The sequence below is a fragment of the Poeciliopsis prolifica genome, unplaced genomic scaffold (assembly GCF_027474105.1).
Source record: "Poeciliopsis prolifica strain line A6 unplaced genomic scaffold, Auburn_PproV2 SCAFFOLD017, whole genome shotgun sequence".
Taxonomy (NCBI): domain Eukaryota; kingdom Metazoa; phylum Chordata; class Actinopteri; order Cyprinodontiformes; family Poeciliidae; genus Poeciliopsis; species Poeciliopsis prolifica.
The window spans coordinates 2,026,621-2,042,953 of record NW_026562392.1 but is presented as its reverse complement, the minus strand read 5'-3'; the positions used below and the strand labels follow the sequence as shown (position 1 = coordinate 2,042,953).

Genomic DNA, 16,333 nt, shown 5'->3' with positions numbered 1-16,333 from the left:
AGGGGTGGTTGCCACAGCGACGGAGTCTCCATTGCGCTTCGGTCAAACAGAAAACAGGAGCGGGTAAGGAAGATGGGTTTGTTTTATTCGCTTAGACTTCGCTTCCATTCGACATACATTAAAACGGGACGGTTTCAAACTAAGGCAAGGCCTGTCCTATTATGCTGGCTGAACGTTGAAGCTTCAAACAAATGTCTTCAACATCTTTTTTTTTGTTACCGAACAAGTTATTATTCGAGCCACTAGCTCGACTACTATGCTGCTAAAAGTTGTGCTGTATGTTTTACAGCTCCTACATGATAACCGAGGTTTTTTTGTTTGTTTGTTTGTTTGTTTTTTTTGTCACATTCTCTAAGCTTTCAGCCATGAGTGATGAAGCAGTTTTCTCTCGTCGAAGTTCAACGCAGGTCCCTGTGGAGCACCTGGACTATGATTACATTGAAAAATGCAAAGATGTCAAATATCTGGAGAAGATACTGAGAATTTTGAGGTGACTTGCTGTGTGCAGTGTGTGCACAAAGGGTGTTGCTTTTCTGTATATTTTTTTTCCTTCTCTGCTTGGTGTTTACTCTTTCAATATTTTTTTTATTATTTCCATTCTAGCAGAAAAAAAATAATGGAATAAAATAATTTTGCAGTGATAGATACTTGTGTCTTGATGCACGAAAAAGCTTTTCAGTCTCTTATCCACCCTTGATACAGGCTGGATAACAGGTGCCTGTATCCAGCTCCATTAATCTTTTTGCTTTTCCTGTTCTTTGCACCCACTGAAGAAAAACATCCCCACAGCAGAATGCTGCCATCTTCATGTTTGGGGGTATATTTGGTGGGGGTATATATATTTTTTAAACAGATTGGTGCATTTCAAAAACATTTTAGAAAGCACAGAAAGAAATAGCTCTTTAAAGCATTTCGAAAATACGCCAACATTTAAAAGCCATCTGATGAAGGGTTAGGGGCGCTAAAAAAAAAAAAGAATTCGAAATGAAAACTTCATAGAATACTAATCCTGACTAGCATTTTACAAGGAATTTGAAGTCCGATGACTTAAGGCTTACTTTGTGTCAAGGTCTGGTGAAGAGGGCATATATCCCCATCTGATCAAGTTCTGTGAAAGTCACTTGGAGAAACTGGACCCTCACAGCCGAGCTCTCAGGAAGGAAAACCCTGTCGCCACAGAAGCCAGCTTCTCTAAAGATGAGTGGAACCAAATCGTTGACGACCTAAGGGTATGATATCCAGCGGCATGTTTTCCCCGTTCAAGAATTTCTTCACGAAGAACGTTTTTCAGCCAAAAATATATTTCTATAGAACTTGTTTTTCTGTTTTGTTTTCTTCTTTTTTGGTAGACATGGACCGAAGAAACCAAAAAAACTGAAACCTTGCTGAAAGAAGAGTCAGTGTTTGAGGACCTGTCAGATGTGAAAATACCTCCTATAAGAAGTTCAAATGGCTTTGTTCCACCTTGTAAGGTACATTTATTTTACACAGTTATACAGTGTAAACATTTCTCTTAGATTTCATTAAATAAACATTTTTATATAGTGTTTTTTTTTTGTGCTGCAGACATCACTCCCAAAACAAACAAGAAATCCCTCAAAACGTGTTTTACCTCGTGATTATCAAGAATGGGACAAGTGAGCTGTTTTCTCTTTTGTCTGTTATGTTTTAAAGAAAGAAGGCAGAATGACAGCATCTGCATTCACTTTAAAATGCATAATCCAATATATAGATGCAATCATTAATAGTTAAATGCTGAATGCTACATATATGGGTTCTTGTCTGCCACAAAGCTTTCTATTTTCAGGTTCAATGTGGAAGAGGAATGTGACAAGATAGATGGGAGTGTGCAAAAAATTGACCCACCAGCCCAACTGAACTCTGGACATCTCAACATCAGGAGAGAAGTGGATGCCTCATGTAACTTCTTGTCTTCCCAAAATACATGTGTTGTATTCTACAGCTGCAAAGTGATAATTACACAATAGTCGCTGGGTATGTGTGTGACGTGTGTGTGGTGTGTGATGCAGCGTTGTCGCATCAGGAGAAGCTCCTTTTTGCAAATCGGGAAAAGGATAAGGGCAATGAAGCTTTCAGAGCCAACGATTACGAAGAGGCAGTTGCATACTACTCCAGGTCAGAGTCTCTAAACGCCTTTGCTACTATGAAGAACTTTACTTCATTACACATTATTTTAAACATATAGTTACCTAAGTGAAACATTATATTTTTGGGGAGATTTAAATTGTATTCTCTCTTTAATCTTTTTTCTGTGAATGGAAATAGTTGAAAGTTTACTTGCACAGTACAAATAAAAAGTGATTAAACTTGTCTGCATAATTCTTTCCCTCGTAATCCTGGTATTTAACAAATAGGCATAATTTTGATATTCCTAACCGACCTAAAGGAGGAACAAGTTTCGTCTTATTTAGTTCTTTTGCCCTCTTCTGTTACAGGAGCCTTTCCATTTTCCCCACTGTGAATGCATACAACAACAGAGCTCAGGCAGAGATCCGCCTGGAGCACTGGCAGAATGCTATGACAGACTGTCTGCAGGTGCTTGAGCTAGAACCAAGGAATAAAAAAGGTGCTTTCTTTTTTCAAGTGTAATCTTGTGAAATTGCAAACCTGCATGAGCCCTGATTTTAATGAGAAAATGAGTATTTATTGTGGTGTGTTTCATTTTAATCAGCCCTTCTGCGTCGTGCTACTGTTTACTATCATATGGGGAAGTTTCAAGTGGCCTCTGAAGACCTGAGGACAGTACTTCAGGAAGAGCCGAACAATCCTGCAGCAACGGTAGTTGACGATTATGAGAAGCATTCATTTTGTGCCAGTGAGCATCCTGTCCGCTAGGGGTCATTGTATTTCTTTAAGATTAAGGACTAGAGCAAGTTGGCTTGGCAGATAAAATGTTTTTAGACAGCAGTCAGATATACAGTGTGTAAATGTGAGAAAAAAAATGTTTTACAAATAAAAATATGAAAACTGTAACATGCACTTCTATTCACCCACCTTTAGCTTATTGCAGGGTTTGATATCTAGGATCAACGGGGATGTATCCATCCATCCATTTTCTGTACACCCTTGTCCCTAGTGGAGTCATGTATGACCCTGTATAAAGAGTTCACCAGTGTGTAATGTAAAAACCAACAGGCAGATGAGAGGTAAGGTTGTGGAGAAGTTTAAATCAGTTTGTTCCATGCAGTTTGCTGTAATCCACATACGGCACACATCAAACATTTGGAAAAAGGTGCATTTTACGGTGCTGTGTAAAAAAAAAAAAAAAACATTCCTATTAATTTTAATACTTTTGTAAGTCACTATAAGAGTTCAGTTTTAATTGGGAGAGGAAATGTGGCTATAGTTTTTATTCCCATAAACATGATTATTTATGTTCCTTTTATGTATAATTTTTGAGTAAGTTTATTGTGAAAATCTTGTTTGTTTTTTTCCCAAAGAATGTAATATTAGTGATGTATTTACTTTAGATCAGAAAGTAGAAGTAGAAGAAGGAAGGTTGTTTCTGTTGACACGCAGAAATTAATTTGGTTTTGGTTGCTGATCAATTCTAATGCACAAATTGCTTTTGTTTAGCAACTTCTGTCTAAAATTGAGAAGAAGATGTCAGACGGGCCACCAGATCAGCAAAGGAAGGGGAAAAAAATCCTCATTGAAGAGGTAGAAGAGGATTTGTGTTATAGCAAAGATGAACGGGAGGAGCAGAGAGGTGAGCTGAAACCTCACATAATTATCAGTATCTCAGACTTCCAGAGTTCTACACAGAGAGGAAATATCCAGATGTTGTTCCATGAGTGTTTCTAAAAGCCATTATGGAGTTCATTTCTTTTTTCTTTTTTAAAGCGTATCCAACATTTATTATTGTAAGGATATTGTAGAGAGACACAAGACTTTAATGAACCAAAGCAATGTTATAAACATAATTCCTCTGATGTGAGAGACAAATAGAGGCAGAATGAAAACAACTAAAAACCCAAGGTATTTGATGTTATTTATGTTTTAATATTGATGTGTATTTTGTTTAACTCAAACAGCTTTTCCGTTTTTGCCTCTGCCTTGGATAATAAATAAGGACACTGTGGGCTAATTTTTAGCGGTGTACTGATATATTGACCCTATTTTTAGAAGATTGGCGATTGGCTGATATACACGTGTGAAAATGATCTTATCTGCCTCGAGAAAGGTCTGAAAATCAGCCACTGTCCCCTTTTGCTCTGCCATGAGAGAGGACTGACCGTGGACTGGTCATGTCTGCACTTGCACATTTAACAGTAGTCACCCCACTGTTACCAACTTAGTTACTTTGTAGCAACTTTATTGACAAAAAGGAAAAAAAAATTGGTAGCAGCCAAAATCTAAATTCGTGCCCCCTTAGGACCTGGTAAAGATCAAATCTTTATGTCTTCTTATGTAGAACACAGACCTGGACGAGGGCACACTTTGTTTTTCCTGTGTACACACAGAACATCTGAGTGGGCTCTAATAATAGTACGTAATAAGTGCTGTGGATAGAGGAAATTCCTCTTGTCCTTCAGGGTTATGCGATATGTAATATCTACATGTGAGTAATTCCCTCCCCCATAAACAGCTTTTGTAATTGACTGCTCACAGTTGGTGTTTCCTGGAACTCCCTGTTTGAGGTGTAGCATGTGTCAACCCTTCCCCCTCTGCCCTGACGTAACCGCTGACTCTTTCCTGTGGGTGTCTCTGTCTCTCTCTCTCTTTCTATCTGTCTTCCTCTCTCCCTCTGTCTAACTTCTAGCTCGTCCGGTTCAACCCAGCCAGCCTGTGGGAGGGGAGGAGAGCTCTGCTGCTCCTGCTGAAAGGGGAGACATGGGAAACGCTCAAAAAAAGCCCCACAGTAGAGGGGACGGGGGTCCGCACACCGACACCAGCAACTCGCATCATGGTCCCTGGAGGAGCAAAGGAGGCACCTCGGATAAGTACAAAGTCCCAGAGGAGTCAAAGCAAAAGGTGGCCAACGGATCAAGCAAGAGGGAATCGACCGCGTCAGCGCAGGGCGATAGGGGGACTACAGGTGGGGAAAAAGCAGAGGAAACTGTCAATCTGGATGCCCCCTGCGGAGCCCTCCCCCCACACCTTTCCCGGCTAAAGAATGAAGGGAACTTGCTGTTTAAAAATGGACAGTTTGCCGATGCTTTGGAGAAATACTCACAAGCTATCCAGGGCTACACAGACTCAGGTGAGTCCTCGCTGTTGACATTGTGCTGTTCAGTCAGACTCTGTGGTAGCAGGTGAGTCTGGACGTGTCTTGAGAAGTAAACTTTATGGATCACAGCGGCCACAGCAGGGCCATAGACAGGTACTGACAAGAAACCAGTGAGTCAGAATCTAACCAACTACTGTTTCATCACCAGCACACCCATGCCCAGAGCCGGCTGAGCAGATCTCTGCGTGTTTTAATTATCAGTAGCTGTGAGACTTTGGCTGACCGCTCTAGTTGCATATCAAAGGTCATAAGCTGTCAGTCATTACTACACTTCTGTTTTGATCTCCAGAATCTTCTGAATGACATTATTTGATTGGGAAAGGTCCGTTTCAGTTTGTCCGAAGTGAGTCAGCTCACACAGCAGTGGCCACTGCAGCCTAAAACTGTCCCGACACAGCCATGACATGATCTGGCGGTGCGTTTAATGACTCTGTGTCCTGAACACTGCGTCACAGTTAGGCTGCTGTGGAGTGGAGGGACAGCGTTTCTGTTTTAGCCTGGGCTAAGCCTCTCAGCTTTGCTCTGTCCAAGTCACATGACCACTGACCACTCACTGTGAAACAGAACGAGTTAGACTAGAGCTGTGTTTTTTTTTTACAGGAAGTGAAAGCCTGAACAGTCAATGGAGAGAGAGAGAGCTCATGATTTCTGTGCATATGGAGGCTTCTATAAGGAGCTCCACTGTAATACACAGAATATAATAGGAGCAAAAACATTTCCTTTGACTATATCAGAATATAAATATGTCTCATAATGTAAACAGTCTCTACTGTTACATTAGCAGAAAGCGTATGCTGAGACGTCGTCTCTGAAATGCCGCGTCACTAGCCATAATCTGATTTGATTTGAAGAGCTGGCATGCTAAGCTGCTGCTGTTTAGTGCAACAGAAGCATGTTGATCCGTCCATAACACTCAGACTCATTTCTGTAACTCTGTGACACAAATGTAAACCCAAACGATGAAAATAGGAAATCTAGCACATGTTGGCGGGTTAATTGAGGCCTACAGGTGGTTTAATAATGAGCATCCAACACTGTTAAAATAATTTTAAACCAAATTACTTTTGTGAATTTTAGAACACATGGTTAGAGGCTCACAAATTTCACTGATATTTGGTTAAATTAACTTTAGAAGGTTGTAGACAGAGTTGGGAAATAACTAGTAACATTTACATGAGTAACATTTTGCACAAAATGTACCTGAAGGAGTACTTTCACTACACTGCACTTTTTACTTTGTTGAGCTGCCAGTATCGCTCCTCTTCCTTGAATAAAATTCACACCTTCATTTTTTATTAAAGTTTCATAAGTTTTGTACAGAAAGAAATTGATTTAGAGAAAAACTGCTTTTGCCTGATTTTGTAATTTTGTTGTTTATATGAATTCTTGTCATTTTTGATGATCAAATAACACCATTTCCACATTACTTGATATTTTGATGAGGTAATTTTTAGATATTAAATGATTTCTGGTCTACTCAGTACTTAAGTAGCACTTTTACCAAAGACCTTCCACATTGACTTTTAATAACTTTGACTAAACTCAACAAAGTGCCAAATGCAGGTTTTAGCAGTTCTTTTAGTTATTTTATGGAATAATTGCACTCATTTTCAAAGTTTTATTTCTCAAAAACTAAAACAAATTTTCTGAGTAGTTCAGTTGGCAGAGCATGTGCACCATGTGCAAAGACGTTGACTACGCGTTTGTCCTGGATTTAGTTCCTGATCTCGAGCCATTTGCTACATGTCTTCCCCCTCTCTGCTTTACCCTTTCCAAAACCAGTTGGAATCTTTCTTTGCGATCCATCTCCCAAAGACAGCGATCCCAAAGGATACTGTCTTTATATCCAATTTGGAATACCAAATTGTATCGATTTTCCAACCACCGAGCCCAAACTGTCCCCCTCAGATGAAAGGAAATGAATTACGATATCTAAGAACAACACAGGAGGAAAGAAGGCTCAAATTGATCACTTCCACCAGTAAGGTGTATTGTAAAGACACGGTTCCACGGTTTTTCATTTATAACAAGACATTTTCCCAATGTTATAAGTGAATTAATTTGCCTATGGAACTCGTGCTTTTTCATCAATATTAATTAAGGATCGACTTAAAACAAGCCCCTGTAGTTTGCTGAAAAGTTACCTGTTAGTCAGTTCTGTCTTATTTCAAGTGTATTAAGATGTTTGCACTAGAAACTAGACCAAAATATGTGGTAAGATTTTATGTTTTTGCAATGCAGAGGTGAGTAGAGGACCAAAAACTTTATTCAGGTAAACAAACGCTACTCTGGGGTACTGTAGTGGCGCCAGGGTTAAGCACAACCCACTTAGTCCTCAACGCGGCTGTCGTGGGTTTGATTCCTGGCCTGGTGACCTTTGCCACATGTCTTTCCCCCCCTCCCTCCAGTCAACTATCAAATAAAGGCCACTAGAGTCAATAAAACCTTTAAAAAAAAACAGCATAGAGCTCCTCAAGTAAAGGTAAAAAGTAACTAAGAAATAAAGAACAATATTTTATAAAAAGGCTTGGCAAGTACTGAGTAACTGACCATCTTAATATTTTTAAATTATGCAGACAGAAAAATAAAAATATATGTTTTTTGCAAGATTTTAGTACTCTAAAGACTGAAATGAAAAAACAAAGAATTCAAATAAGTAGCAGAATAATACAAAATTTAGACACAGACACATTTAAGAATTAGCAGCTTGGACACATTTAGACAGAAGGAACCCTTTTTGTTTCCATATAAAACGAATGACACCAATACTAGCTGCCAGTCATATAGCTGCATAGCAAAAGTGGAAGGAAGCCCAAAAGGTTTTGACCCAAGTCATACATTTTGTAAGCCAGTTATCTCTGATGCTGACCAAATAGATATAAAACTTTTGAATTTGAGGAAAGTTAAAAAAAAAATTCTAAAACAAAAATGTTCTCACTAAATTTTCTGAGAAACAGACATAATTTTGGTCATTCTAAATAAGCGAAAACAAGAAAAGTGTGGTCTGATATAACTTCACAGTGAGAAAAAACGTAAATGTGTATGCATAAAGGAACTCTTTACTTCAACATGTACATTCTGAAAACACTAAGTAGGAAGTGAAAGGAGCTACTGTGATGTTTTCAAGTATTTCATGCTGGTCCAATAAACGGATATTACTTGAACATTGTATTTCATGACATGCAAATCGTTTAAAAGTTCTAGTCACTGCAGCGGAGAGGCACGTCTGCGCCTGCTGCTGTTGTCCGTGTACTTAAATAGATTATAGGGAGCCAGTTAATAAACCTTTCATTCAGAGTTATAGTTTCAAATTTGAAAGGTGGAAAGCAATGAACAAAAGTCTTCCTTTAGGAAATCATAAATGATTCAAGTTAAGGAAGAGTAAACAGAATTTATTACAAGGTTTGTTAATATTTGAATATGCTAACAAGTAAGATAAAGTCCAGCAGCATATCGACATGAAACTGGAAGGATTTGAATGATGATATTAAATTATGTACTTTTTAGTGAGCTTTAAAATGCAAAATTAAAAAAGTTCACACTGTTACATAGGTGCATATATATGCTATATTTATGTGAAATATGTATATACATGCCCATTTAAATTTAAATGTGTGTATTTATTTATGTATTTATATGGACAGTAAATAAGCTCCATTACTATAGGTTGCTGGGTAGAGATGAATAAGCATTGTCTTCAGCCTAATCCTCCTTTTTGTGGTAAATTATTGGTTTGTAAAATAGCATTTTATTTAGTTTTCTTTTTGTCATAATGTTGTTAATTTACCAACATCAAGTTGATCTGAAATCTGAAACTGGTTTCTCTCCATGCAGGGATGGATAGTCCTGGGGATCTGTGTATTCTGTATTCCAACAGAGCAGCGTGCTTCCTGAAAGACGGCAACAGTCAGGACTGCATACAGGATTGCACCAGGTGGGCGCCAGAGTTCACTCCTAATCCCGCATGATGACAGAGAAGCTACAGTAGCAGATCCCAGTCATTTAACAAAGGCGTGTTGAACCATCGCTGAGGGAACCTCCCATTAACACACCCTAAAACACTTAACGTCCCTGCAGAGGGATGGGGTTACAAAAACCATACGGACATATCGTGTATTAAGTAACAGACGTCTAAAATAGCATGTAAATACGAACTGTAGATACAGAAACACAATCTTCTCGTCTTGCATGTATCACAGGGGCCTTGATCCTTTGTGCTAGTCTAATTATGTCTATTTATACTAACCAGAGCCCTGGAGTTGCAGCCATTCTCCCTCAAGCCCCTCCTGCGCCGGGCCATGGCTTACGAGACGCTGGAGCGCTACAGGAAGGCCTACGTGGATTATAAGACCGTCCTGCAGATCGACATCAGCGTGCAGGCGGCACACGACAGCGTCAACAGGTGTTAGCTCCCACCGTTCAGAGTGGCTGCACTGAAGCAGGGCAAACTGAGCACATTCAGTTGTCCTTCAAATATCAGCTAATGTGTTACAGTCATTGCTTTCTGGCTGATTTTACTTCTTTATCTGTATGTCTTTACATGTTTGTAGCCCTGACTATGTTAGGGTTGGCAAATATAAGTCAAGTGCTGTCTTTCTTACCACTGGCTGCCCTCAGGGTCGTGTACTGAGCCCACTGCTTAACTTCAGTTAATCATTTTACTTTAGATATTTATAGTGATATTTTTTCATTTTTATTTGTTTCTTTTATTATTAGTGAAGCTGTATCAATCAGTAGATTTTAATTGTGCAGTTGAACGACAGTAAAGTCTGCCTATGTCTATTTTTAAAACTTAAACTGCTACATTTCCAGAGACTTAAACTCAACCAGGTTTTTTTTAGTCACTTAGAGATTTAGCTTGAGCTAAAGGCTAAATATGGCTTCTAAAGTACATGTGCTTCTATGTTATGCAATACAAACACTTATAGTCACTCATCAGATCAAGGGAAGTTACTCAAGTTGCTCAAGTAAAAAAAAAAATTCCCATATTGAATAAACTAAAAGTAGGAAGTTTGATTATTGTCATTTAAAGAGTGAAGGTTAAATATGAACATTTATTCTGAAAATATATTAGAGGTTATTTTGATATCTTCCCAAAATAATTGCATTTGTTGAAAAAATATGATTTAGCTAAATGGATAGATGAATAAAAAAAAAAGAGCTTTACTCAAAGCTGGTTTAAAAAGTCGAGGAGGAGAAATGTTTGTCTTTTAGCTTTAGATTCCAGTAGCATTATTACAGTATTTTTCCCCTTTTTACTTTATTTCTCGTCTATAAACCAAATCAGGAAAAAACTCTGAAAATCTAAAGGACGGTACTGAACTCCATTTTTAAAATAGATAGAGATTTTCTATGATATTTTCACACATTTTCTTTTTGCTTCTGTGTCTTTTCACCGAACATCTACCCCTTTATTTGATTCGTTTACATCACAACAAAAAAAAGAAAATTACAATAGTATTTTTGGATACAAAAAGTGAATTTTGGGTTGTTGGTTTTTTTTTCACTTCTATTCAAACCTGCTCTGGTTTTTGTTTTGTTTTTCTCTCACCAGAATCACCCGGTTGCTGATCGAGCAGGACGGTGCAGAGTGGAGAGAGAAACTCCCAGACATTCCCCTGGTTCCCCTGTCCGCCCAGCAGCACCGGCGAGAAGACCCCCCCAGCCAGCAGGTCCTGCAGGCTCGAGCAGAAAAAGCCTCCAGAGACGCAGGTCTGTTGAAAACATTCACCCTCCACTGAGGAAACGGACCTGAACCTGCAGAACCAACACTGCGTTTTAATGTCAACGAATTTGCTACATTTTACAGACCCTGACCAGTTTTAAGAATGGATTTTTTTTGTCCCTTTTACTTCCTTTTTATTTATTGTTTTGTGCCTGTTTTATTTTGGAAAAAAAAATATTCCAGTTCCACTGTTAAGAGTTCTTTAAACAATTTTTTAAAATACTTCTCTTTGAGGGAGTAAACCACCACTTTCATGCCATTGAAAATGGTCTCAATATTATCGATTATCGCGATTTTATTGTCTTGCAGATTTAGTCATGACGTCAGGCCTACTAGCAAGTGGCTCGACTGGACTGTTATTTTGTATCATAGGTTTTTTGTGTTGGTCACAAGAGGCATTTATACCTTTTGAAGCCACATTACATTTGTCACCTCCTTGCGCTGACCACGCGCTTTCCTCCTTCCCCAGGCTTTGCTCCAGCTGCTAATAATACACTTTAATAAAGAAAAGAGCTGCTGGCACACTTTTCCCTCCCTGATGATGCTCTGCAGCAGATTGATTAGCCCGTAGTTCACGCTGTGACTGATTGCTGACTTTCTCTCTCATGCCATGTGTCCGGCCAGCTCAGCATTCTCCTACAGTGTTAAACCCCCAGCTGCACAACACTGGCTCGTGAAAAGGAGGCCAATTAAAACGTCCTGCCACCTGGATTTATGACGGCAAAAGAGAGGCAAATGGAAGTGGTGCGCACAGGAATAATCAATGTTAAGTAATCACCTCTTTATTCTGTGTTGTAGAAAGGAGAGCAGAAGTCCGTTTTACAGCTTTGAAGCAAGAAGGGAATGATTTTGTGAAGAAGGGTCAGTACCAGGAAGCTCTGGGGAAGTACGCAGAATGCCTTAAGCTAAAGCCAAAGGAGTGTGCAATCTACACCAACAGGTTAGATAACTCGGTATCTCTCTGTCTCTCTCTCTCTCTGTCTGCTGCTGTGTTCTTTCTGTTGTCGGCACACTGCTGAGAATGAAGAAAGGAAACTGCTGCTAGGATGAAAAATCTCCTGCTGTGCGATTCTGTTCGCACATGTCATGAACTCTGCTGTGAAAATAGCTTTTCTGTGGTACAGAACAGACGCCAAGGTCACCTCAAGGTCGCTGCTGAGGAGTAACTGGCAAATGTATTTAGAGACAAGAGATGATTTAATGTATTCTAGTCCCTTTTTTCAATATTTAACCCTCCCACGACCTTAAGAGAAGGTGTCAATTGAATCTAGTGAGCTTTTTAACGTGTGTGTGGTCCGACATGCACTTGTGTGAGTTTTCCGATTGTCCGACTGTGACATCTGCCACGCTTCACCTGAGCGTCATGCTAAGACTGCAGCACGGTTCAAAAAAATCTTTATTGAATCTCAACTTTAGGTAATAAACATTCCTAGTGCGACGCTTAGGAGGAGCGGGGAGAAGTGGGTTGTCCCATGAGATCGTCATCAGTTTCCAAAATGTCACAAAAAAGGCTCATGAAAGCGCACACGGAGTCAGGGCAACCCTGCCAGACCGCGCACAGAGTAAAACACTTGTGGAGTCTAAATGACTCTTAAGACCATGGGAGGATTAAATATAGATTTTCTATATCTGTTTTTTTTTTTTCTTTTTCTTTCTTTTCTTTTTTTTTTTTGAATTCTCAGGGAAATTCTTAGTATGTTCTTTCAAACTCTAAGTATGAAAGAACATACTTAGAGCTGTAACTAAGTAGAAACTGTACTATACGTTTTGCATTGAAGATAAACGATAAGAATCTTGTAAATATGCTCTCCCTAAAATTTCTCAAGTGCTACAGTGTTAGCGTCACCCGCTTCAAACTCTGCAAAACAACATCTTCTATTGCACACCTTTGGCTTCCAATTATTAATCAGTTCGTCCATAAAACGATCAACAGACCAGCCGTACACTGGGCTTGGCTTTTCATGATGATATCAAAATTAAAATCCGATTAATCAATAGAATAATCGATTGCTAAAATATCCTTTAGCTGCAGCCCTACATAAGGATGATTTTATGTCTTAAATGTCTAAAATTCTAAAGATAAAAACGTCTTCAATTTAACATATTACATTTGTAGGAAACTAGTTGAAAGTAATCATCTTTCTACTGCGACTTTAAAAAGCAGTCACACTCCTCAAACTTTACAGCCCCAAACATACGTAGGTGTGTTTTATTGGGATCCCGTGATAAACACAGAGAAGTCCAGAAGCTGTGGGCTTTTGTATTCAACCTTCTTTACTCTGGTACCTATAAATAAAATTCAACGCAACCAGAAGAAAAGTAATTTAATTGATAAAGCTAGCAAGCAGAGCTAGGTCAAAAAAACAATATTTTACTGCTTGATCCGTGGTCTGATAATAACAGAACATGGAGCACGTTATTAAATTCAGCTCCAGGCTAACGATAGACATTCATCTGTCAAGCCAAGTGGCTGGTGAGCAGAACTGACAGGTTGTTGGTGCGATTCCAGAGCCCTGTGCTACCTAAAGCTGCAGCGGTTTGGTGAGGCCAAGCAGGACTGCGACGCCGCGCTGGAGCTGGAGCCGGACAACAAGAAGGCCTTCTTCAGACGGGCCCTCGCCAACAAGGGCCTCCAGGTCAGCAGACACAAACACTTCTGTCTTCATCAAAACCGGCGTTGGCACAAACGTCACGTTTGGGTGCAGCATCAACTCCACAGCCGGCTTGTGTGTTCGCTCCCATCAGGACTACCTGGCCTGCAGCTCGGACCTGCAGGAAGTGCTGCAGCTGGACCCCAATGTGCAGGAGGCTGAGAAGGAGCTGGAGGAGGTCACGGTTCTGCTCAGACAGAGTCTGGCCGGCGCCACGCAGGACAAACCCAGGAAGACTGTCGCCATCACAGAGGTGCGTCTCTGTTCTGTTTGATGGACAGCCGGGCTGGGCCGTCTGCGCTCCGCTCACACCTGAAGATACGTCTTTTATTTCTGATGAAGTCAGAACTAAAGGACGATGTGATTGGAGCCCCAAGTGTCCATAATATAAACATTACAGATGCATTTGAATAAATTAGAATATGTGAACCTCGCTTGTCAGCTTAAAAGCACCTTTTAATAATAACTTTTTAGCAGGAAGTAGATTGCTTTGCATTAAGCCCATATTTCTGTATTAAGATTTATAATAAGTTTATTTAGCTGCAAGTGGAAAATCATCATAACAGGAAAAAATGCTCAAAAACATCAATCTGTGTGAATAAAAAGCTGCTTCAATTGGTGACATAAACCTTCACTGATTGAGATACACATCAGCAAAACAACAACATAGTGGTCCTGGTTGGAATTTATTAGCTGACCACAGATTATCTTTATTTTTATTTATATTTTTATCGTAAACGTTGCTAAATATGGCAAGAGTTGCTAAATCAAGCTTACATGTGCGGAAGCTGACGTGGTGGTGAGTTTTCAGACGTTTGCTGAGGTTCCACATCCATAACTCCCATGACTCTGAGACGTGTCTCCGTCTCGTACCGCAGGTTGACGGCGAGGAGGCCGCAACGGAAACTCCAAACCCCGAGAGCAGCAGCGCAGGAGACAACATCAGCATCAACCTCAAACCCGGCAGCGCCTATGAATTTGGTCAGTCTTTGAACGCAGCGCGCTGCTGCGGAAACACGGCGGCCTGCGCCAAACTGCTGGCATCCACGGAACCAGAACTGCTTCCCCAGTATCTTAGCAACCAGCTGGACGGACACACCATCGGCTTCATCGTGAAGACACTGGACTCGCATTTACTGGAAGAGAAGCCCGACTTGGCGTACAGGCATCTCAATCAGCTGCACACCGCTGACAGGTTCCGGGTAAGAGGCGGTTCAAACGGTTCCGTTGGTGAATATTTTAAAAATCGAACCCGTTTATGAATGAAGGTAAACAGCTGAACTGTGTCTGCAGGTCGCTCTCATGATGCTGGAGAAGGACGAGCGTCGCTCCGTGACTCGGCTCTTTGAGCGTCTTTCAGCTGTGGAGAGCGCAACGTTCACCAAGGATGATGTTCAGAACCTGGCCAACCAATACATCTGAGCCCCTCTGCCTCCTCCATGCTGCATGAGCTGCTGCTCCTCCAGTCTGGGCTCGATGCACAGACGACACCAGAACCAAGCTCCCAACGTTTCCACAGAAAGACCAAGGAACTGCTTGAAAATCTGACCGACAAGTTCTGAATGTCTTCTTATTTTTGGATAAAAGCTTAAGATATCTTTTTTTTTTTCTTCAGAACAGTTTGCTATGCAGATTTTATGTACCAGCACAAACCACTTTAAGTGAACATCTGGATCATTAAGTGTTCCAGCCTCAATGTGGGATCGGTCGAGTGGAGAGTCAGACGGCCGGGCCCCCAGTGGTCAGCCGGGATTACATAACAGAAACTCGTGTTCCCAGAACCGAGCTTTGTTTATTTGATCCATGAAGCTTTTGAAATCAGAGGCTGTTATTAACCAGCCATGTTTAGAGAAGGTATTCAGTGCTACTTAAGGAAACTGTGGCTGTTAGCAACTGAAGTCACCTTCACTACACAAACAGAAACAACAAAGCTCATTGCCCCCAAAACTTTCATGTTCAATTCTGTTTCAGCAACTATGCAACAATATTGAATCACTAAGGTTTGCCACTGGTATAAGCTGAGGTCAACAGTCTGCCAGGCGAGGCAAAGATCCACTTTCACCTTCATATGAGCTATCAGACGTGAAAGCTCGAGGGAAGCGGCGTGCTTATCGTTTTGATTCTGCTAAATATTTGGTTTAGTTCCCAGTTTTGTTTTTTTTTTGCACTGATTGCAGTTTTCTGTCCGATTCCAGTTTTAGCCGATACCGTTACGTTTTTGTCTAAAAGGTCACGGTGTGGTGACCTCTCTCACAGCAGAACAAAAATAGTCACCAGGTGATTTAGATCTTTACAGGTAGATGAGGCCGGCAGATAAAATTCAAAAATCGCACAAAATAAAGGAAATCTGGGTTGATTTATCAGAGCACCTCTAGATTTTTTAGTTCTCAATTTTACATGTAATCAGACCATAATTAGAATATGCTTCTTTTTTTCTTTTTTTTACATTCTTGAAGAATAAAAATGAAATGAAACATTCTGATTATCCTAAACTGAGAGCTGACCCAGTTTTAAAGTCATTTTGAATGTATAGAGTTAAATTCAGGGACCCGATCCAGGGGCGAGAGGCAATAATTTCATATTTTATTTACATTTGTTCTCTACAATCTAGTTTTATCTGTATATGTTTCAGTAAAATTGTCATCTGTACAGAATTCAGAGGCCTGTTCAATAAAGTCAAAGGAAATGTGTTTCGCGTCACGTTTC

At 40.1% G+C, this 16,333-nt stretch overlaps 1 protein-coding gene across 3 annotated transcripts; it reads left to right on the top strand.

The window, feature by feature from the left end:
• Positions 1 to 7: 7 nt before the first annotated feature.
• On the top strand, positions 8 to 16,317 carry spag1b (sperm associated antigen 1b). Of its 3 annotated transcripts, XM_055042097.1 has the most exons (19): positions 8 to 63; positions 357 to 490; positions 1,070 to 1,229; positions 1,350 to 1,472; positions 1,567 to 1,637; positions 1,808 to 1,920; positions 2,031 to 2,136; positions 2,457 to 2,587; positions 2,693 to 2,799; positions 3,598 to 3,730; positions 4,784 to 5,224; positions 9,086 to 9,185; positions 9,501 to 9,653; positions 10,806 to 10,963; positions 11,775 to 11,916; positions 13,486 to 13,612; positions 13,722 to 13,880; positions 14,506 to 14,829; positions 14,921 to 16,317. In XM_055042097.1, the coding sequence occupies exons 2-19, from the start codon at positions 366 to 368 to the stop codon at positions 15,047 to 15,049; spliced, it is 2,802 nt and encodes a 933-aa protein (XP_054898072.1). In that variant the 5' UTR covers positions 8 to 63; positions 357 to 365; the 3' UTR covers positions 15,050 to 16,317. The 3 variants fall into 3 exon arrangements, with proteins under 3 accessions (XP_054898072.1, XP_054898073.1, XP_054898074.1); XM_055042098.1 differs by lacking the exons at positions 8 to 63; positions 357 to 490; positions 1,070 to 1,229; positions 1,350 to 1,472 and having other exon boundaries at positions 1,614 to 1,637; positions 1,794 to 1,920; XM_055042099.1 differs by lacking the exons at positions 8 to 63; positions 357 to 490; positions 1,070 to 1,229; ... (4 more) ...; positions 2,457 to 2,587; positions 2,693 to 2,799 and adding an exon at positions 3,153 to 3,167.
• Positions 16,318 to 16,333: the final 16 nt, after the last annotated feature.